At 37.9% G+C, this 27,100-nt stretch overlaps 3 protein-coding genes across 13 annotated transcripts in view; 1 reads left to right on the top strand and 2 right to left on the bottom strand.

The window, feature by feature from the left end:
- SLCO1A2 (solute carrier organic anion transporter family member 1A2) overlaps positions 1 to 1,368 on the bottom strand; it is a 112,830-nt gene extending 111,462 nt beyond the window's left edge. For 3 of the 8 annotated variants that reach the window (XR_002343818.1, XM_021091148.1, XM_021091160.1), the window contains exon 1: positions 794 to 912. The gene's annotated coding sequence lies outside the window, so the exon portion shown is untranslated. Of the gene's footprint in view, positions 1 to 793; positions 959 to 1,034 lie in introns of those variants that run through there. The other 5 variants (XM_021091166.1, XM_021091149.1, XM_021091167.1 and 2 more) reach the window with 4 other exon arrangements.
- On the top strand, positions 827 to 26,878 carry PYROXD1 (pyridine nucleotide-disulphide oxidoreductase domain 1). 3 transcript variants are annotated; one of them, XR_002344088.1, is made up of 13 exons: positions 848 to 1,047; positions 3,849 to 3,929; positions 6,826 to 6,945; positions 10,209 to 10,337; positions 12,729 to 12,802; positions 17,255 to 17,415; positions 18,307 to 18,407; positions 19,620 to 19,755; positions 20,835 to 20,947; positions 21,682 to 21,804; positions 22,837 to 22,900; positions 24,221 to 24,358; positions 25,143 to 25,545. XR_002344088.1 is itself a non-coding variant. In XM_021092253.1 (12 exons), exons 1-12 carry the CDS (start codon positions 964 to 966, stop codon positions 25,389 to 25,391), a joined length of 1,509 nt encoding a protein of 502 aa, XP_020947912.1. In that variant the 5' UTR covers positions 827 to 963; the 3' UTR covers positions 25,392 to 26,878. The 3 variants fall into 3 exon arrangements, 2 of the variants coding, with proteins under 2 accessions (XP_020947912.1, XP_020947913.1); XM_021092253.1 differs by lacking the exon at positions 22,837 to 22,900 and having other exon boundaries at positions 827 to 1,047; positions 25,143 to 26,878; XM_021092254.1 differs by lacking the exon at positions 22,837 to 22,900 and having other exon boundaries at positions 852 to 1,142; positions 25,143 to 26,170.
- RECQL (RecQ like helicase) overlaps positions 26,052 to 27,100 on the bottom strand; it is a 42,160-nt gene continuing 41,111 nt past the window's right edge. Inside the window, exon 15 of one of the 2 annotated variants that reach the window (XM_021091092.1) lies at positions 26,052 to 27,100. In XM_021091092.1, the coding sequence (XP_020946751.1) occupies positions 26,948 to 27,100 (153 nt within the window). In that variant the 3' untranslated portion in view covers positions 26,052 to 26,947. 2 annotated transcript variants of the gene reach the window in all.

Raw genomic sequence — 27,100 nt, 5'->3', positions numbered from 1 at the left:
TATTTCCAGAATTTAAGAATTAAAGGGGGACTGATAATTCCCAGTTTTGGAATGAGCCATTTAGAGAAATAGCACCTTCTTAATATTATAATACAACCCCCAGGGGAAGGATTATATTAGACAGCGAAGGTAATAGAAAATAGTAAAATAATGTAAAATAGTAAATACTGCAATAATTTGAATATCGTAAAAATAATTTTTACAAATTAGATTGGGAATATTTAATTCAGTCTTCACAGATGTTATTTACTGGAAACTGGGGAGGAAATGGTGGTTTATTTTTACAAAGTGGCGAGCAACTCTATATACTGCAGAAATTTATCGTTGAGATCAAAATTGTCAACGGGAACAACTTCTTAGAGAACAATCCATAGTATTGCTTTGCCTTGATTCATGTGTCTATGAATAATTTGCTTCCAAAAGGTAAAATCTTAGATTGCTTGGTTAAGGATAGGGAAGGATGATGTTCCTTCTACCATTGAGTTTTAAGAGTTGAACTATGTTTAACCTCCCGCAGGAACCAACAGTGAGAAGTTCAGAGCAGTTCATTGATTCTAAGAACGCGCTGCCCCGTGAGAACACTGATCTGTCTTAGACAACCTGTTAAGGCTCTTTGAACAACCCATCTACTTTACTTTGGCTTTTGTCATATCAAACCTACGTGGAAAAAAGACATTTAGCAGCGGTGATAATAACGCAAAGCCCTGCAATCAACAAGCCGCCTCTGCGCTTAGGAACCGCAGCCCCAGCAGATAAGCGAAGAGACTAAGTATGAGCTCCCGGGCACCCGTACCTCGGATTCTCAGGAGCGCGAAGGGAATAAGTGTGAGCTCCGAGGCACCCGTACCTCGGACTCTCAGGGGCAAACGACGGAAGTGGTCGCCTGGCGCCGCTCCCTCTCCCGAAATCCAAACTTTTTTGGCTCCACCACTGTTGTCTGCAAACCGCTGGAGGTCCGAGAGCATGGAGGTAGCGCGCTCGCCCCCTACAGCAGGGAAGTTTGTGGTGGTCGGCGGTGGCATCGCGGGCGTTACCTGTGCGGAGCAGGTAAAGCAGGCGCGCAGGCTTCTCCCTTCTCCTCGACCCCGGCGGCGGTGGCGCTCGGGGTTCCCTCCTGCCGCCTTTCCTAGTCCTTTTTCCAGGTAGCTTTCTAGCCGCTTTGTTTTTCTCCCTTCACTCATTCCGGCTCCCAAGTATTGTAGAGTGTGTCGTGGCCGTCAGGTGACATCCTTAGTACCTCTCAAGCTTCGCTTCAGGCGCTGAAAGGAGAGGTGGCGAGCAAGTTATTAGCGGGGAAACTAAAGCAGAGTGAACCCGCTTCTGGTCCTAGTAATAGCGGAGCAGACCGGGGGTTGGGGGGGCTAGGGGGTGGGAGGGGTTATAACTAGGAAGTACTTGGTCGGAAAATTCAGCCCCTTTTCTTAAATTAGCTGATTGAATTCCGCTTCCGCCTAAATTCCAGGTCCGTAGTGCATCATAACTAAGAGATAACTAAGTGATAATCTCTTACGTAAGTTTCCTGTACTTGGCACTCCCAAGATACTATAGATATGTCATCTATAGTAATGTTTTGTAAAACAGCCAGCAAGGGATTAAATACAGCGAGGGAATAAGTTTCTGATTTACAGTGACTAGTCAGACTACATATATACATGTATTCTAATAAAGAATGGGTTATTTCGCTGGTAAAAAGTAAACATAAGTAGTCACTGATGTCATAAGAATTTGAAGTATTTTTCCTCAACTCTTAATCTTGGGATGTGTATTTTTCATTTATTCACCAAGTAAACACCTATAATCCAGTCACTGTACTAATGGCTGATCAGATAAATACAGAGAATGGTACCTCCTTTTTAGAGACCCACAGGGTAGTGGAAGAGACATGTAAATTATTTCCTCAGTGTGTTTGGTATCTTAGGGGTGCCTTTAGAGTTGGTAAGTAGTAAATTAGGGGAGAAGTATCCTTTCTCACAGTAGATGTCCTTTTGTCTTACAGGCATAGCTCATTTTATTGCACTTTGATTTATTATACTTCACGTTGCATTGTTTACAAGTTGGAGGTTTGTGGCAACCCTGTCCAGCAAGCCTTTTAGGTGCCATTTTTCTGACAGCATTTGCTCACTTTGTGACTCCGTCATATTTTGGAAATTCCTACCAGTATTTCAGACTTATAAATCATTCTGTTTGTTATGGTGATCTGTGATGAGTAATCTTTGATGTTACTATTGCAAAAAGATTGCAACTCACTGCAGACTCAGATGATGATTAGCATATTTTAGCAAAGTATTTTTTAATTAAGACGTCCATTTTTCTTTTAGAAATAATGCTGTTGTGCACTTAATATTGACAACTGTATAATGCAAACATAACTTTTATATGCACTGGGAAACCAAAATTGCATGTGACTTGCTTTATTGCATTACTCACTTTATTGCAGTAGCCTGGAACTGGACCCATAGTATATCTGAGTTATACCTGTATAGAAGAATGAGTAAAAGTTTACCAGGTAGACAAGAAAAGACAGACATTCCAAAGAGATTCCACCTGTAATCTCAGGTGGAAAAGCATGGCATTATCTGGAAGAAGAAAGCTGAAAGCATGTGGTACATAAAGGACAAAGACTGGCAGATACATAAAGGATCTTGTAGTCAAGTTAAGAATTTAATAAGAACTTATAAGTAGTTGAACAATTTTGAGCAGTGGAGAAATGTGATCAAATGAAAACTTTTGAAAGATAGTTATAATGTGTTTGGGATAGGGGTAACTGGTTAATATGAGACTGGAAGGCCAACTTACAGGTGATTTTAGTAATAGGGCTATTGAGGGTCTGGTGGAAACAGAAAGTGGGAAAGTAAATTACAGAATATGCAAAGGAAAGGAAGATGGAGAGAGTGATAATATTGAGAATATTATAGAAAGTTTAAATAAGAAGGCACTAAAAAGAATCTGGTGGGTTTAAAGGCTGTATAGGTGACTTGAATATGCTTAATTTTGATTGTATAGTGGAGATAGAAATAGAGATTGGTGGAGATAAGGAACTGCAGCGAGAGATAAGAAAATATTTTCAAGAAACATAAAGTGAGCGAGAGAGAGGTTGTATAGAGGAAAATGAGGAAAAATTAGAAAGTTAAACTTTGAAATTTTGATAAGGCCAACTTTTTTTTTTTTTTAAAGGCTGCACCTATGGCTCATGGAAGTCCCCAGGCTAGGGGTCAAATCGGAGCTGCAGCTGTGGGCCTACACCACAGCCACAACAATGTGAGATCTGCAGCCTGCACCACAGCTTGTGGCAATACCAGATCCTTAACCCACAGAGCTAGGCCAGGAAACGAACCTGCATCCTCACAGACACTATGTGGAGTTCTTAAGCTGTTGAACCACAGTGGGAACTCAGAAAAAGGCTAATATTAAAGTGGCATTTTCTTCTCAGAATATATCCTGATTGGTCATTTGGAGGTGCAGAGTGCCAAAGCACTTAGGAAAGGTGCTGAGGTTATAAATGCTTATAAATCCTGAAGGAGAATGAAATTATTATTTTACAATAAATATAAGTGGGTTTAGCTGTTAATTAGGAAGATAGTTTTCTCATCCTCTGCATGACAATTGTTAGACTTTAGTTTAAATGTATTTTTCATTTTAATCAATGTTAGAGTTGAACATTATTCACCACAATCCCGTAAATATGACCAAGACCCAGGATAATGGAGACCTTTAGATGAAGAACAGTGAGTTTATAGTTTCCTAAGTTAGCAACATTATTAAAACTACATTTTTCTTGACTCACCCCCATGCCATATGTACTAATACTTTGTTATTTATCATGTCGTTTCTATTTCTTTTTTAATAAGTTGGCAATTGACTTTCCATCAGAAGATATTCTCCTGATAACAGCTTCTCCTGTTATTAAAGCGGTTACAAATTTCAAGCAGGTAAGAACCTATATGTAACTTTCTTAGTATTAATATTTAAAAACTGCAATAACTTGCATAGCAGTTCGTGTAATTATGGTATTTTAATTGTTAAAAGTGACAAATGCTAGACATGAGGTCTAGCATTAAGTTCAGTTTTATTCTTTTAAGGCGGGAAACACTTCAGCATGTTTACTGGTTGAGATTAAGAAACCAGTGGGAAGGCTGAAGATAAAGGAAAGCCAGGAATACATAATAAGGAAGGAGTCCTGAGGAGGTGGGAGACAATGGGATATGAAGCAGAGAGCAGTGGACTGACTTTGAAAAAGTGGGAGTGGGTCAAGGAAGTGGACACAAGCAGAGGAACTTACAGTGGGAAAGAGGTAGTCAGGAGTTCTTAGTGGTCTGTTGACACCAGATGTGAGGTGATTTGCTGAGAATAAAGAGGATAGAATAAGTTCAGAGAATATTCCAGTGGTGAAAGTCTGAAAAAGTCACTGGGGGACTAGAATATATTACTAAGATGCTGTTGCTCTTCTCACTCTATTGGCATTTGTACCGATGGTGCAGAAGCAGTGGTGGCTACTTATACTGGTAGCCATTGTGTTCTTTACTGCCACATTTAATTTGAAAAAAAAAAAAAAAAAGCCAATTAGAAAAAAAAAAGTTAGTTTTATTAAATCTTGACCCTTGAGTGCACGTCTTTTTAATGTTCTATATGATAAAATGCAATGTATGCATAAAACGCTTCTGCATGTGAGAGTACAACATTGGCTCAAGGAAAAGCAGATGTGCAGTCGCTGACTTGCAACACGAACTAGCTGCTGTTTTCATGGAACATCAGTTTTACTTGAAAGGACAACTGGCAAGCTGATCCTCCGTATTTGAAAAATGAATGAAGAGAGCCTGTCACTTCAAGAAAACAGCTGATGTTATTTATTGGTAACATGACAAAATTAGAGCTCTTAAGCAAAAATTAGAATTATGGAAAATTCATTCTTAACCATGAGCCTTATAGTACTTCATCTGGAGCCTTATAGTACTTAGGCTTTTCTCATGAGATGATTGGTGATTATAATGAATGTGTTTTTTTTAATATTTATTTTCTATGAAATGTGTCAGTATTTGAAAGATCTCTGTGACTTAGGGAAACAATATTGTCCAAATGACTGATGTGTGATGTTACAAGATCCGTTCAAAGTGCAGGATAGACCAGTGGATTTCATAGTAAAAGTAAGAAAAATTCTTGATATGGTTTCAAATTCTACATTTCATCTAATCTTTAAGAAACCATCAGGAGTTCCCATCGTGGCACAGTGGAAACAAACCCGACTAGGAACCATGAGGTTGTGGGTTCGATCCCTGGCCTCACTCAGCGGGTTAAGGATCCGGCATTGCTGTGAGCTATGGTGTAGATTGCAGACACAGCTTGGATCTGCCATGGCTGTGGCATAGGCCGGCACCTACAGATCCTATTAGACCCCCTAGCCTGGGAATCTCCATATGCCACGGGTGCAGCCCTAAAAAGTCAAAAGACCAAAAAAAAAAAAAGAAAAGAAAAAAAAAGAAAAGAAACCATCTCTTGTTGGGTATAGTTATCTGAAAGGGCTGCATATATGTGTAAGCCTGACCTCTCCTCATACGCTTCAGTCAAAACAACACTACAGTGGCTTAAACGTAGAAGCAGTTTGAATGCAGAAGCAGATATGCAGCTATTTTATTTTATTTTTTGTCTTTTGTCTTTTTTTTAGGGCCGCACTTGCAGCATATGGAGGTTCCTAGGCTAGAGGGTCCAATCGGAGCTGTAGCTGCCAGCCACAGCCACAACAACACCAGGTCCAAGCCGTGTCTGCAACCTACACCACAGTTCATGGCAACGCCAGATCCCCAACCCACTGAGCTAGGCCAGGGATCGAACCCGCAACCCCATGGTTCCTAATTGGATTCATTAACCACTGAGCCACGACGGGAATTCCAGATATGCAGCTATCTTATATTAAGTCAGACATTAAAGAATTGCAAAAATGTAAAACAGGGTTGTTCTTCCCACTTAATTTATTTTGTGAAAAATATTTTTCATTAAAAGTGTATTATATCTGTTTAGCAGATTTATTATTGGATTTATTATTGTTATTTTTAAGTGAATTAAGACACTTTAACATTTTCTCGGTTTTAATTTCTAGTGCAGCAAATATTGCTAAGTGTAACTCAAGAAAACAAAAGCTCTTCTCAGTCCTCAGTCACTTGCAACAGTGTAAATGGGTCTTGAGACTAAAAGGTTTGGGAACTGCTGCGCTATAGCCATGCAGTAGGATTTCTGTGCAGTGTTTAAAGTCAGATACCAATCTGCAAGGTGTGAGGTTCTTCTATAGCAGACTGGGTATAGGACTAGAGAAAGCAAGTCATTTGGTCAACTGTTGGGAGTTTTAAAAGTAATTAATGGTTAATGATGAGAGAGCAGGGAAGTAAAGGACTTGGGAAAAAGATGAAATGATCCGTGATGGAGTCTTAGGGGGATAGGCAGAAAGTGAGTCTGCTGGTTTTGGAGAGCAGGAAAGAAGGTCCAAAGACTGGATCACAATAAGATTAGCTAGTAAGTGGAAAGAGAAAGCTACAAGGATAGGGTATATATGAGCTATTTGATTAAACTATGCAGAAGTAAGTAGTGTTGTCCCATCATTTACAGGCCAGGAAACTGAGGCTCAGTGACTTTCAGGCTTGCCTGAGAGCAGTAGGACTGGTTCAAATCTTGAAATGTGGAGTCTAGCCCTCTTCCCACTGGATATAGTGCAGTTGGCTGATTTTTTGTTTTTTTAATCTGAATAGTGTATAAACAGAAATAAAAGGGTTTTTATTACTTAAAATTCTTAAAGAAAAATTTTTATGTATACATTTTTACCTCCTTTATCTAATACAGGTTTCTAAAGTATTAGAAGAATTCGATGTGGAAGAACAACCAAGTACCATGTTAGAAAATCGCTTTCCCAACATTAAGGTTATAGAATCTGGAGTAAAGCAACTGAAGAGTGAACAACGTGTAAGAGAATTTTTTTCTCTTAATGTTATTGCCATTGTTAAATTGTGATGAGGTTCTGAGCCTTCTTCGATCCCACCTACACCACTACCACCCAAGTTCCAGCATGTAAATTTTAGTGACATTGGTATCCATTAGTGTTAGAGAAACTTACACTTTTTGTAAGTTTATTGGGGTTACAGAATTAGTTTAGTTTGGCATTTTAGGTTTTGCATTTTACCTTAGGGTTAATGTTTAGTGTATTCTGGGCAGTGTGTTAAGTACTGGGATATAACTCTAGCAATGGCAGGAACCTGGTCCTAGCAGCTCTCAGTGCCATGGGGAGTGTAGACATGCATACATTTAAAATCGTGTAGATGTGGGGAAAAAATAGTTGTTGGAATATTATCAAAGCTATGATATTAGGTATCAGATTTAAGAAAACCTCACAGATTGAGTTTTTTTGTTTGTTTTTGCTTTTTAGGGCATGTGGCGTAAGGAATTTCCCAGACTAGGGGTCAAATTGGAGCTGCACCTGCCGCAGCTCATGGCAGCTTGGCATCCAAGCTGCATCTGGGCAAGGCCAGATCCTCAACCCACAGAGCGAGGCCAGGGATTGAACCCACACCCTCATGGATACTAGTCGGGTTAGTAACCCACTCAGCCACAACGGGAATTCCTAGATTGAGTAATTCTTGAGCTGTGTTTTAAAAGATAGGTGACTTAAGAGTTCTTTTTAGGTGGAAAAAGACATTCCAGGAAGCATAGATGGCAGTTCATCAACCCAAAGAAAAGAAAGGGGGCATGTGGGATAGTGAGGTTATCAAACGGGTTGGGGGGTGGTGAGTAAAGGAGATTGGCCGTCTAGGCCAGAGAAATAAGTCAATAAAATTACGATGAGCCTTTTGTATCATGCTGATAAATTGAGTTTATTTTATAACCAGAGAAGAAATAGTAAAGAGATTTTGAGTGGAGGCAGGGATAATAAAGTATTTTTTTAGGAAGGTGCATCTGACACAGTGTCAGGGATGAACTGGAGTAGAGAAGTGGCTGGTAGCCATTCACCAAATTAGAAGGTGGTTATAATAGTCCAGAATGATGTAAGGCCCCATCTAAGGCAGTATCTCAATCTCAGAGTCAGAGGATCTTCAGATGTGCTTTAGGCAAGATGAAAAGTGGGGTTTGTAGTTGCTTCTCTAAAGCAGCTCTCATCTATGAATTCTGCCTTAGGGAGAAAGCATACATGTCACATTTGAAACATAATTTGATAGGAAAAAAGTAAGCAAAAGTTCTGTTTTGAGAGGGAAAAAGTCAGAAAAAGATGAGTTTTATGAGAAAAATATTACAAATCTGAATCCAAAAATCAGAGTAAGTTTTTAACACTTATGGTGGTAGTACTTATTCCCTAAAATACCCATGACCGTGAAAGTGCATATTGAGGTAGGCTCCAAAGTGTACTAATGAAATGTGAGAGGACTTCCTGTCGTGGCGCAGTGGAAACAAATCCAAATAGGAACCATGAGATTGCAGGTTCAATCCATGGACTTGCTCAGTGGGTTAAGGATCCGGTGTTACTGTGAGCTGTGGTGTAGGTCGCAGTCGAGGCCCGGATCTGGCGTTGCTGTGGCTCTGGTGTAGGCCGGCTGCAACAGCTCCAATTAGACCCCTAGCCTAGGAACCTCCATATGCCGTGGGTGTGGCCCTAAAAAGACAAAAGACAAAAAAAAAAAAAAAAAAAAAAAGGAAACTTGCATATTAGGGCATTTGAATGCTTGAGAGTGCCACATGTTTCGTTTGAGAAGTGTCCCACACAAGGTGCATGTCTCCATTCTGTTATCCACCCTTCCTGGTCTTTAATGAATTAGAAATGATGTATTTTACCTTCGTGTCTACTTCCAAAAATTTATTAGTAGCCAATGAAGAGTTTTTGTGGGGTTTCTTTAGTAGCTAAATGCAAGTTATTTTTTAAATTTGGCCAGTGCCTATAGCTAACTTCTATTAATTAAAATTCTAACTGGATTATCTAAAGGAAGATTTATATACAATTTCTGTATGAGCATACTGTGTTGGTTTATTGATTTTATGTATTTGTTATGCAGCTGAAGAGTTAAAATGGATAATAACTATCTCCCTGGATATATAAATGCTATTTGCCTTGTTTTATAAATCAAACATGGTGCAAACGTTAACCCACTAAACCATCCAGCAAAGTCTCATATCTCTCAGAGAAGCACACGCTTATGTGTATCTACTTTCTAAATGCTACTGCATATATGTAGATATTCATTCACTGTTAAGGAGCAGACGCAACAGGACTCTAATATGTATTTTTAGTCTCATCTACTTTCTTGTCTTTTTTCTTTTTAGTCTTTTTAGGGCTGCACCTGTAGCATATGGAGGTTCCTAGGCTAGGGGTCTAATCAGAGCTGTAGCCTCTGGCCTGTGCCACAGCCACAGCCATGCCAGATCCAAGCTATGTCTGTGGCCTACACCACAGCTCACAGCAACGCCGGATCCTTAACCCGCTGAGCGAGGCCAAGGATCGAACCCGCAACCTCATAGTTCCTAGTCGGATTCATTTCCACTGTGCCACGACGGGAACTCCCATTTCTTAATTAAAATTAATATAAATTAACTTTAAAGCTAGTACCTGCTAGGATTTAAGATTAACATGTTTTTCACTTACATGAACATATAACCCCCCAAAGATCATGGGGTTTGCTGGTAAAGTGACTGTTATTTGTACTTAAGAATGTAAGTACTATCTTTTAGCACTTCTGATTTTTTTAGTTTAAGAAGACATTTTTGACCCCTTCTACCACATACTTTTCCCTTGTAGGCATTAAGGTCTGATATGATTAGAATCACTAGGTCTTCTTACAGTAACTTCCATTGAGATCAGAAATGTTCATCAGAATGCTCACTGTAAAAAGTTTCTAAATATTTAATTTTTAATCTGAAGTCAACATACCTTTCCAAACATCATGAGATTCCCTGTTATATGCATAATTTTGGGAGAATATGCCTTTTTCCATGGGAGAAAGACTAGTTTGCATCAGAGAAAGACTAGTTTTAAATGAGTTCATGGCCCTAAAGTAATTAGGAATCACTGGATTGGAAAATGCATTCTTGTGTATAGTTAGCTTTGTCGTTGCTGTAACAAAGTATTGAGTGCCACCAAGAGGCAACCTCACTGTAGCTTTTGCTTTTGTCTTATTGAATGTTTAAAGTGCAGTTGTACCCATGTATAAAGCTTTCCCCTCTCCATTGCTCTATGGTTTTTACAGTGCATTTTAACTGAAGATGGAAATCAGCATGTTTATAAGAAACTGTGTCTGTGTGCTGGAGCTAAACCAAAATTGATATGTGAAGGAAATCCTTATGTATTAGGAATCCGTGATACAGACAGTGCTCAGGTAACATTTTGACTTTGGGTCATGGGAAAGAAACATGAAGATTTCTTAGACTTTTCTACATTTGAATGGAGGTATTACATTTATAATGTTAGTTCCTACACTGTCACAGTTTCATGACCCATAGGCCAGAAAGTAGTTATAATGTTTTATTAGTACTGTCAATTTGAGTTTAGTTTTAGTTAATAATTTGTCTTGTTTTTTAATTTATGTCCTTCCATTATGTGATAGCCCGGTTACAATGACTGTGGTGAAGATTACAGTTTATGTTGCATTCATAGTCATTATTCTTCTGTGATGGGGAATATGTGATTTGCATACAAAAAATGTATTGATCTCTTTCTGAAAGAGAAAACTCCTCAGCAAAGAAATTAATATTCAGAAGATCTTTGTACAGAATCATGACAGAATCTTAGAACTGAAAAAGACGCTTAGTTTATTGTTCTGCTCAAGAACAGTGATAAGCTGTCCCAATAAGGTGAAAGTCTATCTGTGGAACCTTATACACCTTCTTTTGGTAATTTGTTTCAGGGTTCATTGACCCTTATTGTCGAGAGGCTTTTCTTGGTTTTCACTCACAATACTCTTGTCTTACCTCAGGCTCATTGTTGCCCTATCCCATGAGGTGGTGACTTTAATTTACATAATAAGACTTTATAGTCTTGAAAATTGATAGTATTTTCTTTTAACTTATTCTTTTTCTGTTTTTGTTGTTATTTTGACTGTGGCCGCAGCATGTGAAAGTTCCTGGGCCTGGGATGGAACCCATGCAGCAGCTATAACTAGAGCCACAGCAGTGAGAAAGGTGGGATCCTTAACCCACTGAGCCACCAGGGTGCTCTTTTAGCTTATGCTTGATTAAATAATTCAGGAATTAGAGAATACTATAAAATATTGGAAGAACTGTATACCTCTCGTAAACATTTCAGGTTCACATTATCAAAGATTGAGTTCATAGCTGTGTTCAGCAAGGTCCTCTACAGACATGAACTCACTGAATCCCCGTGATAATCCTGTGTGACCGTCATTACTCCCACTCTACAAAGAGGAAACTGAGATGGAGAGACCAAGGAGTTTACTTGTACTTAAGTGTAGGTACTAAGGAATTTACCTGTACTTTTAGCACAGGTACTAAGTTTATCAGAAGTATAGTCTAAACTCATGACATTCATCTCCATGGCCAGTGCTTTTTAATGAAGAGCGGCTTCATTAAAGAGCATTGCTTTCAATGAAGGACAAACTAAAATTAACTTTAGATTTTTTCTTGTAGAATTTTAAAGAAGTCAGTTTTCAGGGGTTATTTATTGAATATTACAATAAGTTTTTGGGTCAGTTTAATAGCAGTGGTGACCTGACATAGTAGGAGGAGGAATTTAGCTATTCAGATGTCATCCTGAAGCAATAGGATTATTCTATACTTTGAAAAGAATCATAAGACTGGCTATTGGTCATTCCTCCAAGCTCATTGTGATCTTTTTTTTGGTGGGGGTGAGGAGGGTGGGAGCATCAGTTAGCTGTCTTATAATGGTAATATTTTTTCAATAAATATTAGACATTATTATGTGCCTGCTAACTCTAAATAGCTTTGTCTCCATCATCTTACTTAATGCTTACAGAAATCTGGAGATATAGTCATTTCTTATTTCCATTTATTTATTTACTTATTTAGTCTTTTTAGGGCCACACCTGCAGCATATGGAGGTTCCCAGGCTAGGGATCTAATCGGAGCTACAGCTGCCAGCCTACACCAGAGCCACAGCAATGCCAGATCTGAGCCACGTCTGACCTACACCACAGGGACCATTAACCCAGTGAGCGAGGCCAGGGATCGAACCTGCGATCTCATGATTCCTAGTCAAATTCGTTTCTGCTGCGCCAAGACGGGAACTCCTTGTTTCCATTTATAGTTGGAGAATGTGAGGTGCCGAGAACTTAAACAGCTTGCTCAAGGTCACCCAGTCAGTAACTGCTAAAGTCAGGGACTCTCAAATATATGCTCTTAACCACTGTGCCACTTTGCTTCTCATTTCCTCAAGTTTTGAGTGCCCAGTGACTGCAGGGAAAATGCGGACTGAGGGATTAGAAGGAAAGGAAGAATCCTCTATCCAGGATGTAGATCAATGTCATGTTGGTAATCATTTTAGTCAAATATTTGGGAATGTGGTAAACCAAAGACAGAACCTCTTGGTGCAGATTCTGAGTATACATGACAAAGGGCAAGGAAAGTCAGGCGAGGCAGTGCTATAAAAGCAGTTTGGGGTGAAATATGGAGGGAGCATTTATTAATTGGGAGGGTGTGGCCTGGCAGAGTGGGAAAGTGAGATTTATTATCAGCAAAGCCTCTTGCTTCAGGTGTTACTCTCTATTACAAAATATGCTTTCTTTTTGATGTAGGAATTTCAGAAACAGCTAACTCAGGCAAAGAGAATAATGATCATAGGGAATGGTGGTATCGCACTTGAATTAGTGTAAGTATATATTTTTAAATATTTAAGACTGCTCTATGATTCACGTGATTAATGACAGACTAGAAAACATCCAGACTAGAAAACTAAAGATAGATATATAATTATTTTTCATAAATCTTCAAGGGAGGAACTCTTTTTTTTTTTTTTTTTTTTTTAGCTTTCATGGAGTTATAGAGTTGCAAAAGCATCCTTATAAAAGATAAGAGTTTCAGGAGTTCCCGTCGTGGCGCAGTGGTTAACGAATCCGACTAGGAACCATAAGGTTGCGGGTTCGGTCCCTGCCCTTGCTCAGTGGGTTAACGATCCAGCGTTGCCGTGAGCTGTGGTGTAGGCCGCAGACGCGGCTCAGATCCCGCGTTGCTATGGCTTTGGCGTTGGCCAGTGGCTACAGCTCTGATTAGACCCCTAGCTTGGGAACCTCCATATGCCGTGGGAGCGGCCCAAAGAAATAACAAAAAGACAAAAAAAAAATTTAAAAAATAAAAAACAAAAAATAAAAAATAAAAAAAAAGATAAGAGTTTCAGAATTCTCCTGTGGCACACTGCGTTAAGGATCCAGTGTTGTCACTGCAGCAGCTTGGGTTACTGCTGTAAGTGCAGGTTCATTCCCTGGCTTGAGAACTTCCACATGCCTCAGGTGCAGTTTAAAAAAAAAAAAAAGCCATGAAAGTGTAGGGAATGCTTTAGATCTCAAAGGATTGTACACTGGTGACTGGCTAGATTTGACCCATACATGTGTTCTTAGAAGCATGTACTGTTACTGGAAAACAATTTAAATGTGTATACCTTTAGAGATTTCTAGTCATAGTCCCCACGACTTTTTCTTTCTTGTACCCATCCTGCTTAACTCATTTACGTTAACCTATTTGGCCCACGAAACCCTAGGTGTTTGTGAGTTCTGTTTCAGGATGGTTGGTACTCCTAGCTCTTATCAAGTGAAATACCACATAATATTTCAGGTTTGAAAAACATTAAAGAGTAGCTTGCAGTAGTATGCAGAGCATTAATGCACTTTCTTTATGATTTTATCTTACAGCAGATGACTGACTTGGAATAGTCTAGATATTTTTCAGGCTGGAAAGTTGGGTCCGACTACAAAGAGCACAAATTTATATCACAATAAGGAGTCTGCCAAAGCCTCGTCTTTGTTCACTTTCATTCATTCATTCCAACTCTGGGACTAGGTTTTTGCTCCCTCTTTTTAGAGGATATTGAATCCCATTGGAAGCCTGTAAACATTCTTAAGTTGCCTGAGTATGAGCAGTGGCAGTCATCATCATGATTATGAAGTTTGTGGCATTGTATGGAAAAATGCAAAGAAAAACTAGAGAGTCAGAACTAAACTGGAGCAAGAGGAGAGAGGCATGGATTTATTTAAAAAGGGCTTTAAATCCTTATGTACACATGACAGATTTTCTCCATCAGTTATCCCCAAAAGTATAACTTAGTATTATTATATTGTTGTTGTTGTTATTTACATTGAAAGCTTTCTCGCATTCAGAAATGTTCAAAGTCTCACCACATTTAATCCTGTTCCTCACTTTCTTTAGATTGGAATTGAAGACCGTACTGGGATAAAGCTCATAGTTTTTTGTTTTTTTTTTTTTTTGTCTTTTTGTCTTTTGTTGTTGTTGTTGCTATTTCTTGGGCCGCTCCCGCGGCATATGGAGGCTCCCAGGCTAGGGGTTGCATCGGAGCTGTAGCCACCAGCCTACGCCAGAGGCACAGCAACGCAGGATCCGAGCCGCGTCTGCAACCTACACCACAGCTCACGGCAACGCCGGATCGTTAACCCACTGTGCAAGGGCAGGGACCGAACCCGCAACCTCATGGTTCCTAGTCGGATTCGTTAACCACTGCGCCACGACGGGAACTCCAAAGCTCATAGTTTTATATTCAGTATACTCTTTGGTAATTTAAGAAAGCTTCCATATAGTTCTCTTCTCTCAGTTTAGGTTCACTGAATGATGAGACCTTGTCTTCTCAAAAAATGACATATCCAAACCCAGTCTGCTTTCTGAAAGCCCCTGTGTCCCACTGAGGCTAATAGTGATTTTCTTCTTATACTTTTATTTAAGTTATTAGCTCTTTTGTTCTTTGCAAATATAGGTTAATCATTTCTTTTTCAAACAGACATAGTTTTTCATAATTTCATTAAATACGGTACCTCACTGTTAACTGTTTTGAAAAGTGGTTTTAATAATGAAAACAGTATTTCCTGTGTGATGATACCTTTGTGCTTATGCTTTTTTTTTTTTTTTTTTCTTTTGTTTGCTCTTTAGGGCTGCACCTGTGGCATATGGAAGTCCCTAGGCTATGGGTCAAATCAGAACTGTAGCTGCCAGCCACAGCCACAGCAATGCCAGATCCCAGCCACATCTGCAACCTACACCACAGCTTATGGCAACACCGGATCCTTAATCCACTAAGTCAGGCCAGGGATCTACCCCGTATCCTCATGGATACTAGCTGGGTTCATTACCACTGAGCCACAACTGGACCTCCTTATGTATCTTTCTGAGGACAGTAGTTCATAGGGTAAGAGGATTAGAGGGTACCCTGTGAGGAAGAGCACATCAGGAGTTACTTGTGGTTATGTATAACAATGACCTGCTGGTCAAGCATGAGTATTTTAAGCTGTATTGTATGTGTTGTGTTGCTTTATTACTTTAAAATGCAAAAAATGATAATTAGAGAAATTTTCTAGTTTATAAAAGTCAAGAAAAGTGTTATGGTAACTATGTGCCTGTATGTAAATTGAAATATAAAATTTATTACCAAATCTCTGCTTTCTGCTCATCAGTAAAGCTGTATGACCTAAGTAGCATTAGATAGAATGGTCTCCATGTAATCTGAAATTTGGTAACTATAAATATTCTTTGCTGGCATAGGAGAAGAGGAAAAATACCCATTGGAGAAGGCAAGGGACTCCATTACCATACACCAAAAAGTGTGAACATCAGGTGACCTGGAGTCAGGTGCACTAAATGTTCTTTTTCCTTACCATCTGCTTATTGATTAGCCTTGAAAAGTAATATAACCTGTATTATATCACTGGTAAATAAAGATGGCAGTACTTTTTCCAAAATAAATGTTATACGTTAGTAACATTAATACAGTATACTTTTTTTCTTAATTTTTTTATGGCCACACCTGTGATACATGGAAGTTCCTGGGCCAGGGATTGAATCCGAGCTGCAGCTGTGACCTGTGCCACAGGTACAGCAACACTGGCTCCTTTAATCTACTGCACCAGGTTGGGGAACTGAACCCACAACACCCCAGCGACCTTGAGCCACTGCAGATGGATTCTTAACCCACTGTGCCACAGCAGGAACTCTCACAATTTACTTTTATTACCATTGCAATTTCAAAAGAAATTCTAGTATATTTAGGGTGACCATATATCCTGTTTCTCCAGGATTGTCCCAATTCATTTTGTACCAAAACAAATGACAGATAAATTATAACGGACATCAGGGACTTTGTAGAATGAGTATCAAGAAAACCATACTCTCTCGGGGATGGAGTGGGAGGGATCGGGAGCTTGGGCTTATCAGACACAACTTAGAATAGATTTACAAGGAGATCCTGCTGAATAGCATTGAGAACTATGTCTAGATACTCATGTTGCAACAGAAGAAAGGGTGGGGGAAAAACTGTAATTGCAATGTATACATGTAAGGATAACCTGACCCCCTTGCTGTACAGTGGGAAAAAAAAAAAAAAAGAAAACCATACTCTCAATGCCCAAATCTAGAAATAAAACTGCAGTTTCCCAGGGCCTCTGGCTACCTCATGAACAGTAATGGAAGTTGGCTTCTATATACCTTAGCCATTCCTTTCTTCCTCTAAGATCCTTCATTTTTCTGTGAACTGGGTCTTTCTTGGGTTAGATGACTTAGAAATTTCCGAGATGAAGGGAATTCATTGCAGGTTAATGATGCCTCTATAACAAGGTTAAGATTCTCTTTTTTCTGTGTCCTTTCACAATGTGCTTTGAATATATAAAATATTTGTGAGCAGAAAAGTCAGCTTTTCTCAATATTGTAGCTATGTACCATCCATCTATCCATTACCAATTATGCTGAAACTAGATAAAAAGGCACTGCTCATTCCTGGGAACTCTGGGGGACATTCGTATAATAACTGTATTTAGAAATGGAACACATTGAAGTGATATTCATTGCAGTGAAATTTTACCTGATATTCAGTATATATATTGATCACTTATATACTCTTTCAGTAAACTGGTTAAATTTCCTTTATTATTTATTCTACTTTAACTCGTATTATCCTGAAAAGGTGTTATATTCCTCTCTATAATCATTCTCAGTTTGCCTTAAAATATTTTCTTTACTTTTGCCTTAAGAGATAATTGTTATTTGTCAATGCAAAGATTTCTTTTTAGGCCTCTGAAATTGCTCTAAATCACTTTTGTCTTCCTTTTAGGTATGAAATCGAAGGCTGTGAAGTAATTTGGGTCATTAAAGATAAAGCTATTGGGAATACTTTCTTCGATGCAGGAGCAGCTGAATTCTTGACTTCAAAGCTCATTGATGAAAAATCAGAGGCTAAAATTGCACAAAAAAGAACCAGATATACAACTGAAGGTAAATGCAGCATCTAGCTCATTGATTCACAGATGAAGCTTTATTTAACCATATAGAAAAAGGCTATATGAAAATTTAGCAAAATATTTTATTTCGAAGATAGGAATATAGATAATATTTATTTCTATAGCCTATGACTTTTTAAGATTTTACATATATATGTATATATATGACATATTTTACAAAAAATATGTGTAACTAAAACTAAAAACTTAAAGTGAATTAAATAAACGAGCCCATCTGCATCTTTTTAGACAGGCTGCAATTGGACAGTACCTATGGTAATTTTATAAAAAATGCAGTGAGTTTAAAAAACAAATACAGAAAAAAAAAAAAAAAATATATATATATATATATATATATATATACAGGAGTTCCCTGGTGGCCTAGCAGTTAAGGATTTGGCATTATCACCACTGTGACTTGGGTTCGATCCCTGGCCCAGGAACTTCCACCTGCCAAGTGGGCACAGCCAAAAAAAAAAATGTGAAAAATAAAAACAAACGCAATAATTAGTATATAAGAGCTTTTTTATTTTTTAAAAAATTTGGCTTATAAAATTGAACAAGAATTTTGTAAGTTTAGGGGATACTAAAAATTGACAACATTTTCAAAATTTGATGTCTAATTTTCTTACCCTTCATATCAGTGTATATAACGTCCATAATATTGAATGTGTTTGTACACAACACTTGATTGAAAGATTACCCATTTTATATCTCTATATCACAAAGTATTAAAATAATGAATAAAATGATTGATATAGGTAAGTTTAGTCCTGTTTTATGTATGAGAATTATTACATTGCCTAAAAACTTCTGAACACAAGCATAATTTTCTGCCTGGCAGTTTTTATATCATTTCAGTTTTGAATTGAGTTTATCTCTTTAGGAAGGAAAAAGGAAGCACAGACCAAAGCTCATGCTGGTAATATAGGCAGTGCCTTGGGACCAGATTGGCATGAAGGATTGGATCTTAAAGGAACAAAAGAGGTATGTTTTCATATACTGTTTAAACATGTCTAGATGCAATTTAAATTCTCAAACTGTCCGTTAAAGACTGGTTATAAATATGTAGTCAAAGAATTGTTGGAGTTCTCGTGGTGGCTCAGCAAAAATGAATCTGGCTAGCATCCATGAGGACGCAGGTTCGATCCCTGACCTTGCTCATTGGGTTATGGATCCGGCATTGACATGAGCTGTGGTGTAGGTCAAAGACACAGTTCAGATCCTGCTTTGCTGTGGCGTAGGCTGGCAGCTACAGCCTTGATTCAACCCCTTGCCTGGGAACCTCCATATGCCATGGGTGCGGCCCCAAAAAGAAAAAAAATTTAAAAAGAGAATTGTTAGGACACTTTACTTAAAATCCATGATGGTAGGAAAGGACTTAAGTGCTACTTGGCTTGGTTGAACTCTCCAGAGAAAGAGATGTCCATACCAGACTTTAGTGAATACACTTGTCCTATTCTAAATTAATCTTTTCTCAATTAATAATATTTTATATGTATTATATTTTAAAGGTCATTAGATTCTAAATAAAACACATTTAATATCCTAATTCTATAAGAAGATGACTTGGCTCTAACTCATTTCATTTACTAGATGTTTTAATTTCTTAATAGTTGTAAAAAGGCTTCAATATTTAAATATTGTAAGAAACATATGTGCAATCCTTATTATGTGTATGATTTTGGCCTTCAGAAGGTTGGAAGGGGCTGGCTTCACAGAATATCTAATTTTTGTGATGGAAATTTTTCCTGAGGTTAATGGTATTTCTAACCTGGGACCTTCAGTTTAGTTCAGTGAACATTTATTATCTCCTACCTAATTGGCACTATACTAAGATTATGGAATGTAACAGTCTGGGATATGTCAACTTATTTGTTTAATCTACAATAGTCATAATTTTCAAAAAATATGTATAGTTGTCAGTGAGGCTTATTATTGAAATGTATGCTCTCACTGCTACCTGCCTTTTCAACTACTTGATCTCTTTAAGTGCTGGATGAGTTTTTTCTGCTCACTCCTTTCACACACAGAAATTTAGAGGCATGTTTGGGGGCATAGAGTGTGCTTTCATTTATACTCTAAGAATTATTTTTTCTATATGTTTCTATAAATGTATTGTAAATTTTTTCTTCATCACCAGTAACCCAAGTCATTCTTTTTGGAAATATTATGATGACCAGTACTTCTTTATTTTAGTTTTCTCATAAGATTCACATTGAAACTATGTGTGAAGTAAAGAACATCTACCTTCAGGAAGAATTTAGAATTTCTGAGAAAAAGTCCTTGATTTTTCCAAAAGACCATCATAATCAGTCAGTGACAACTGACAAAGGTAAGTGAACCCACTTATTTTAAAAGAAGACAACTTAATATTGCTTTATTAATGTGTTTTTTAAAACTTCATATTTCCATAAAATTAAATGTGAAAAGTAAAATAGAACCGTAATTTAATAACATAAGCCATTTGTTTTCACTACTCCTTATTTTCTAACAAGTGAAATTGTATGAGTTTAACATTTTATGTAGGGCTCATTGTGTTTTGACCATCATAACCCTGTGAGTGATTCACAGTATCTTGGAGGTCAAGACAAAACATAAAATCTAAAAAAAACCTGAGGCTCTCAGAGGTGAAGTGAAATCCTCAAAAGCAAACAAATTGGAATCTATAAATTTGAAACCAAGACAAAGATTTTATAAAATTCCTATGCTACACTTCTATGGGAACTACTCAGATACACTCAGCCAAACCTGTTGTTTGAGGTATCCCACTGCTCTGAATTCTTTGAATTTTTTCCATAGGAAAAGGGAGTGTTAGAGTTCGAATGAATAATAAGGGGAAACACTGAAAAGTGAGTAACCTAGCTGGACTAAATTCAGTGGAGTATAATCTATTAATAAAGATTTTTAAAGAAATTCGTAGGGTGATTATCAATTTAAATTTATTAGAATTTCTATGTCTAAATTTGAAGGAAAAATGTTTAGAATGCCTGCCATGGTTTTTCAAGTATACCCAAAATAAGAAGGTGGCATTGATTGCATTAAAATTGTTTCAGCAAATGTGCCTTATAAATATTATTAAGGATTCTTGGTTTTTTTTTGGGGGGGGTGTTTTTTTGTTTTTTGTCTTTTGAGGGCCACACCTGTGGCATATGGAGGCTCCACCACAGAGCACGGCAACACCGGATCCTTAACCTACTGAGTGAGGTGAGGGATCGAACCCGCAACCTCATGGTTCCTATTCGGATTCGTTTCTGCTGTGCCATGACAGGAACTCCAAGGGTGGTTGTTTTTTAAAGGCATCTCCTGCGTTTTTTTTGTTTGTTTGTTTTTTCTTCTAATCATATTCACAAAAGCTGTAGACAATTGGTGGTAATTACATCTGAGAATAATTTTTTTTTATTTTATTTCAAGAGATATGGCCTGTATATGTGGAACTGACCAATGAAAAGATATATGGCTGTGATTTCATTGTCAGTGCTACAGGAGTTACACCAAATACAGAACCTTTTCTTTGTGGCAACAATGTAAGATGAAAATTTTTGTCTCATTGTAATTATTTATGAAGATCTCTAATTCTCAAGCATGAATTGTTTGTTTTGGCACAGAACTGTAACTTAAAATGGCTGAAAGCAACTAAGTTTATATTCATGTCTTGATTTGCAGTATTTTTTTTTTATTACTTCAAGTCCTTAAGCAGTTAACATCCCAGCATAAATGTCATTATTAAAGGGACATAATCCACAATTTATTGAAAAGTTGCTTAAAAGTGATTCTTCTAGAGAAACTGTCTTGTATTTCTTGCTGTTTAGCATTCGAAGCTTACAAAAACTGAGAAGTACTTTCGTAATTATGAGCACAGTAGTCTTATGGTTAAGTGGGGTTTTTTTTTATTTTGGCTGCATCGGTAGCATGTGGGAGTTCCCGGACCAGAGATCAAACCCCCACACCACAGCAGCAAGCCAAACGGCTGCAGTGACAATACCAGATCCTTAACCTACTGTACCACAAGAGAACTCCTAGGGTTTGGGTAATTTTGATGCTAAGTTCTAAGAATGTTTTGGGTTTGTCTTAGAAGGAATTTGATTCCCTAGAAATTCAGCTTAGCTGTCTAAACTTTTGCAGCCATTTTTCACTTTATTAAAGATCAGCATATCAACATGCTGATCATACCAGTAGAAATTTGATTTGTCTTACTTTAGAATGAAAAATTCATGTTTCATTTTTCTTACCCCATATGCTTATGAGGAACATTGTTTAGTTTGATGTAGGAGACGATGGTGGCCTGAAAGTGGATGATCATATGCACACGTCCCTTCCTGACATCTATGCTGCAGGTGACATCTGCACGGCATCATGGCAGCCCAGCCCAGTCTGGCAGCAGGTAAGCCAGTATACATGATCACATGTTTTTTATCAGAGACTATCTGAAAATACAGGCGTTACTGCCAGCAAATCCAACTTTCTGTGGTTTTCCAACTTTTCTACTTTAAGTAGGAAGCTATCATTAAGTTATTTTGTTACACAAACAACCAGCAAACAAAAAGAATGGCAGAATTTTTCTATTTTCATAAGTTGTTATATAGTAATGAAATAGACTGGGATATCTTGTAATTTAAAAAGAATTATAGTAGTTCCTGTCATGGCTCAGCAGTTAATGAACCCAACTAGTGTCCATAAGGACACGAGTTCAATCCCTGGCCTCGCTCAGTGGCTGTGGTTTGGGCCAGCAGCTGCAGCTCCGATTCGACCCCTAGCCTGGGAACCTCCATATGCCTTGAGTGTGGCCCTAAAAAGACAAAAAAAAAAAAAAAAAAAAAAAAAAAAAGAAAAAGAAAAGAATTATGGCTGATACAGTGTTTCTCATGCTCAGATGCTTATCAGCTGCTATCCACTGAACTTGCTGTGATGACAGAAATGCTCTGTACTTCTGCAGCGTCCAGTCAGGTAGCCACTAGCCTCATGTCTACCAAGCACTTGAAATGTGGCTAATGTGACTGAGGAACTGAATTTTAATTTTACTTTCATTAATTAATTTGGGGTTTTGTTTTTTTTTGGTTTGTTTTTTTTTTTTTTTGGTTTTTAGGGCCGTACCCATGGCACATGGAACCCTTGGGATCCTTGACACACTGAGAGAGGCCAGGGATCAAACCCACGTCCTCATGAATACTGGTTGGATTTATTTCCAGTGTGCCACAACAGGAACTTTTAATTAATTATGTGGCTAGTGGCTCTGATTCTAGATAGCACAGCTTTAGATTTAAAAATAGCAAACTGAGATTACAAACCACAAAAGTAAAGCATTCTGTTCCTGTTCGGTCTCTGGGAATTATTACTGAAATAATGTTCCTGTAGTAAACAGTTCTTCCTCAGCCTAACAACCCCTTCCATGAATCTGGACTTCCTGCCCTTACAGGGTTGCCTACCTCCTATTGGTGAAGCAGAAGTCTTAGAGGAAGATACTCAGACAGTGGCCAGAGGTAGGTTGTCTTAGGAGGAGTAGAGACAGCAGATGTTACAGATAAAGGAACCAGTCGGGAATTCCTGTTGTGGCTCAGAGGAATTGAACCTAAGTATATCCATAAGGGCTCAGGTTCCATTCCTAGCCTTGCTCAGTGGGTTAAGGATCCCGTGTTGCCGTGAGCTGCAGTGTAGGTTGCAGATGAGCTCAGATCTGGCATTGCTATGACTGTAGCATAGGCCAGCAACTGTAGCTCTGACTCAACCCCTAGCTGGGGAACTTCCATATATACCCCAGCCCTAAAAAAAAAAAAAAAAAAAGAACCAGTAAGCACTTGGTGAAAAATCAACCAACTCCACAGGCAGTAGGGATGTTATTCATCAGATCAACTGTGGAGTGTAAAGTAGTGGAAGAACTAGACGTATTTTAAGAGACAGTTTTATTATTTTGTGTTTTTATATACATCAGAGAGAGCGTCAGTAGTAAGTGCTTTCAGCCATATTTCTAAAATGCTTCACCCAGCTTGTCACTTTTCTCTAAAGTGACATCCTACATCATTTTTATGGCATATCTCAATTACGATTTGGAGTTTGTGGATTTTTTTTTTTTTTTTTACATTTCAGTCCTCTGAGAGTTGAGTCTAGGGGATACATAAATTACACCCTTTATGTGCCTCATACTCTGACACAGGAAAGAAACATCCAAAAATAAACAGGGGTTTCTTACTCACCTATTAGTGAATGTAATAAACTCCATCTCTTAATTGGCAGAAGCAGTGTGTACACTATAATCAGTTTGTTTTATATAGTCCAAGACACAAACTGAAGAGAGGCGGAAGCTGGAATACAGTGGGTAATGGTGCAGCAGTGTAATGCTGCAGACCTCTTCTCTTAGCTCTGTTCTGGCTGTTACTGTGCTCAGTTCACTCTGCGCTCTTAGTATAGATTGCCCCTTCCTTCCTTCAGCAGACTTACCTTGTTTACAGAGAGGAGACTGAATTAAAAAAAAAAAAGAGAGAGAGAGAGACAGTTCAAAAAAAAAGTCTATCACTTCTACCAGAAGTGCCTCAAGTTAATGTCCATGATTGCGGTTTTTTTGCACACAGAAAGACATTAGTTATACACATATGAGGTGTAAGTCAAATACCAAAATCAGTTGGTGTGGACTGGTGAGTGCTACTGTGGCAGAGATGATAAAATCAGTTATCTAACAAGCTAGATCTAACCATCAAGGACTGTCAAACATTGAACCCCATCAAGGACTTTTACTAGGTTAAAGTGATGGCATTTTTCAGATAATAACATTGAAAAGTTAAATTGCATAACATTTTTTATTTCAGATGCGGCTGTGGACCCAGGCCAGACAGATGGGGTGGTATGCAGCGAAATGCATGGCCGCAGCTAGTGTAGGGGAGTCTATTGACATGGATTTCAGCTTTGAGCTTTTTGCTCATGTAACAAAATTTTTTAACTATAAGGTAAGATAGATAAGCAAATCAGTGCCTTTCCTTACTCATTAGTCTTACAACTATGGTCATCTCATTTTTTCACATGAATAAAAATTTACATGGTTTCTGGTCACTTTACCAAAAATGTGTGACAGCTTTCCTCTCTACTTGCAAATCAGTACCTGGTATTATTGCTGGTCCTAATTCCTAATCATCTGTTCATCATTACCTTCCTTCTCACTAGAGTATTTTATGATTAAGGGGGGTGTAAATCTCTTCCAAATTTGCTTTCTGTTGGTACATTTCTGGTTTTGAGATTCACTCCTTCTTTATCAAGGGAACTAACAGCTTTTCAAAGTGAAGAATGAGCCACTATGGAGCAGGTACTTCCCCATACCTATTATTTAATCCTCTCCATCATTCTGAGGCAGGTTTTTTCTTCCTAATTTACAATAAGGAAAAATATACACATACAAATATATACATAAGGTACAGAGAGATTAAACAACTTGCCCCTGAAAGATGTATCTCAGTTCCTCACTAGATCTTTAAATCATGACTCCAGGATAATGTCATCCACATCCTACATATTTGTCTATTCACTAGATACTTTTAATGTTCATATACATTGTGTGGTAGTGTCATCTGTAGCATAAATGCATGCCATACAAATGTTTTTTGGGGGGACCCTCCCAATGGCACTTTCAGCTGTAAAATTTATAGATTTACCATTCTAGTGAAACACAAAATAACAACATAGTATGTTTCTTTTTTGCACACTCACTAAAATAAATTTTTTTTTATCTTTCTCTAGGTTGTATTGCTGGGAAAATACAATGCCCAGGGCTTAGGGCCAGATCATGAATTATTACTAAGGTGTACCAAAGGACAAGAGTACATCAAAGCCGTCCTGCAGAACGGGAGAATGATGGGAGCTGTCTTAATTGGTGAAACTGATTTAGAAGAAACATTTGAAAACTTAATTTTAAACCAGATGAATCTTTCAGCATATGGAGAAGATCTACTAGATCCAAACATTGATATAGAAGATTATTTTGACTAAGAAGAGCATTTCGAGAGCCACATCAGGTTCCAAATCAGACACAAAAGTCATACGTCAATAAAGTAAATGACTGCACTAATTTAACGATGACCATCTGAAGTTAAAAATACTGAAATACAAGGATCTAAAAAATAAAATCCTGAAGATGAAATCAGTTCAAATACTTTATTTACACATTTTTTTCTAACACAAAATTAACCATGAATTATGTGAAGAATTAATTTCTGTGTTTTAAACTTAGAGACGTTCATCTCTAATTTACCTTTAGAGCAAATTTAACTAGCTTATTGTCTACTTAGTCAACAATGTGGTCTGGTTAGTATATTATAGCCATTCCTTAATTTTGAAATGTCAAAGTAGGGCTGTGGTTTGAAGCTTACAGGTTTGGGGGTTATTTTTGGGCTGCACTCAACAGCATGACGAAGTTCATAGACCAGGGATTGAACCTGAACCACAGCAATGACAATGGATTTTCTTTAACTTTTTTTTTTTTTGTCTTTTCTAGGGCCACACCAGCGGCATATGAAGGTTCCCAGGCTAGGGGTCAAATTGGATCTCTAGCAGCCAGGGATCAAACCTGCAACCTCATGGTTCCTAGTCAGATTCATTAGCCACTGAGCCATGACGGGAACTCCTTTCTTTAACTTTCTTACAGATTTATTTTACTTAAATACAAGTTCTTACCTGCTGATATTATTTGTATTGATACTTTATCCTTTTTTATTTGGAGTCTACAACTATTCTATTTTTTTTTTTTTTTTCGCTATTTTAGGGCCACCCTCAGGGCACATGGAGGTTCCCAGGCTAGGGGTCAAATCAGCTACAGCTACTGGCCTACACCGCAGCCCCAGCAACTCGGGATCCGAGCCATGTCTGTGACCTACAGGCAACCCTGGATCCTTAACCCACTGAGTGAGGCCAGGGATCGAACCTTCATCGTCATGGATCCTAGTTTGGTTCATTAACCGCCAAGCCATGAAGGGAATTCCCTACAGCTATTATAACCTGAAATCATTTACTTGCTGTGATGAGCCTGTGTAAAATATTCTGTATAAATAACATCGGAAGTCAGTTATGTCAAAAGAAAAAAATACAGCTAGTTATGACAAGGCATAAAGAGCTTAAGAGAGTTATATGAACTTATTCTCTTAACTATTTTACATTTAAAGGGTTTTTTTGTTTTGAGGGGGAGACTATATTCAATAACCCCCACTTTTTTTGGCTGTGCCTGAGGCATGCAGATGTTCCTAGGCCAAAGATTAAACCTGCACCACAGTGGTGACAATGACAGATCCTTAACCTACTGAGCCACCAGGGAACTCCTTAAAGTGTTTTACAGTAATTTATTTTTCCCTTGTTTCACACTAAATTTATACAATCCAAGATTTCAGTCTTACAAGGTCTCAAATTCTCAAGTCTTGAATACTTCAGAGATAAATTCTGAAAATATAGTTCCATATGTGTAAAATATTAATGAAATTGTCAAACTTTTGATTAACTACAAAACTAATAGTGTATCCATGCATAAAATATTTTCTTGGAAAATTTAGAAATACTCATGCATTATCAATTTTTCTTTTCTTAGCCCCTATAGTCTTATTACAGTTAGATTGCTGAAGCATGTGTGCAGACTTCTGGTAGTTACTTGAATTTTTTTCTTCCCTCTTTTTATCAGCTCCTTCAGAATGACAACTTTGAGGTGATTCAAT

The sequence above is a fragment of the Sus scrofa genome, chromosome 5, assembly GCF_000003025.6.
Source record: "Sus scrofa isolate TJ Tabasco breed Duroc chromosome 5, Sscrofa11.1, whole genome shotgun sequence".
NCBI lineage: Eukaryota > Metazoa > Chordata > Mammalia > Artiodactyla > Suidae > Sus > Sus scrofa.
Note: the sequence above shows the minus strand (reverse complement) of the source record. Positions and strands in the feature narration are given on the sequence as shown.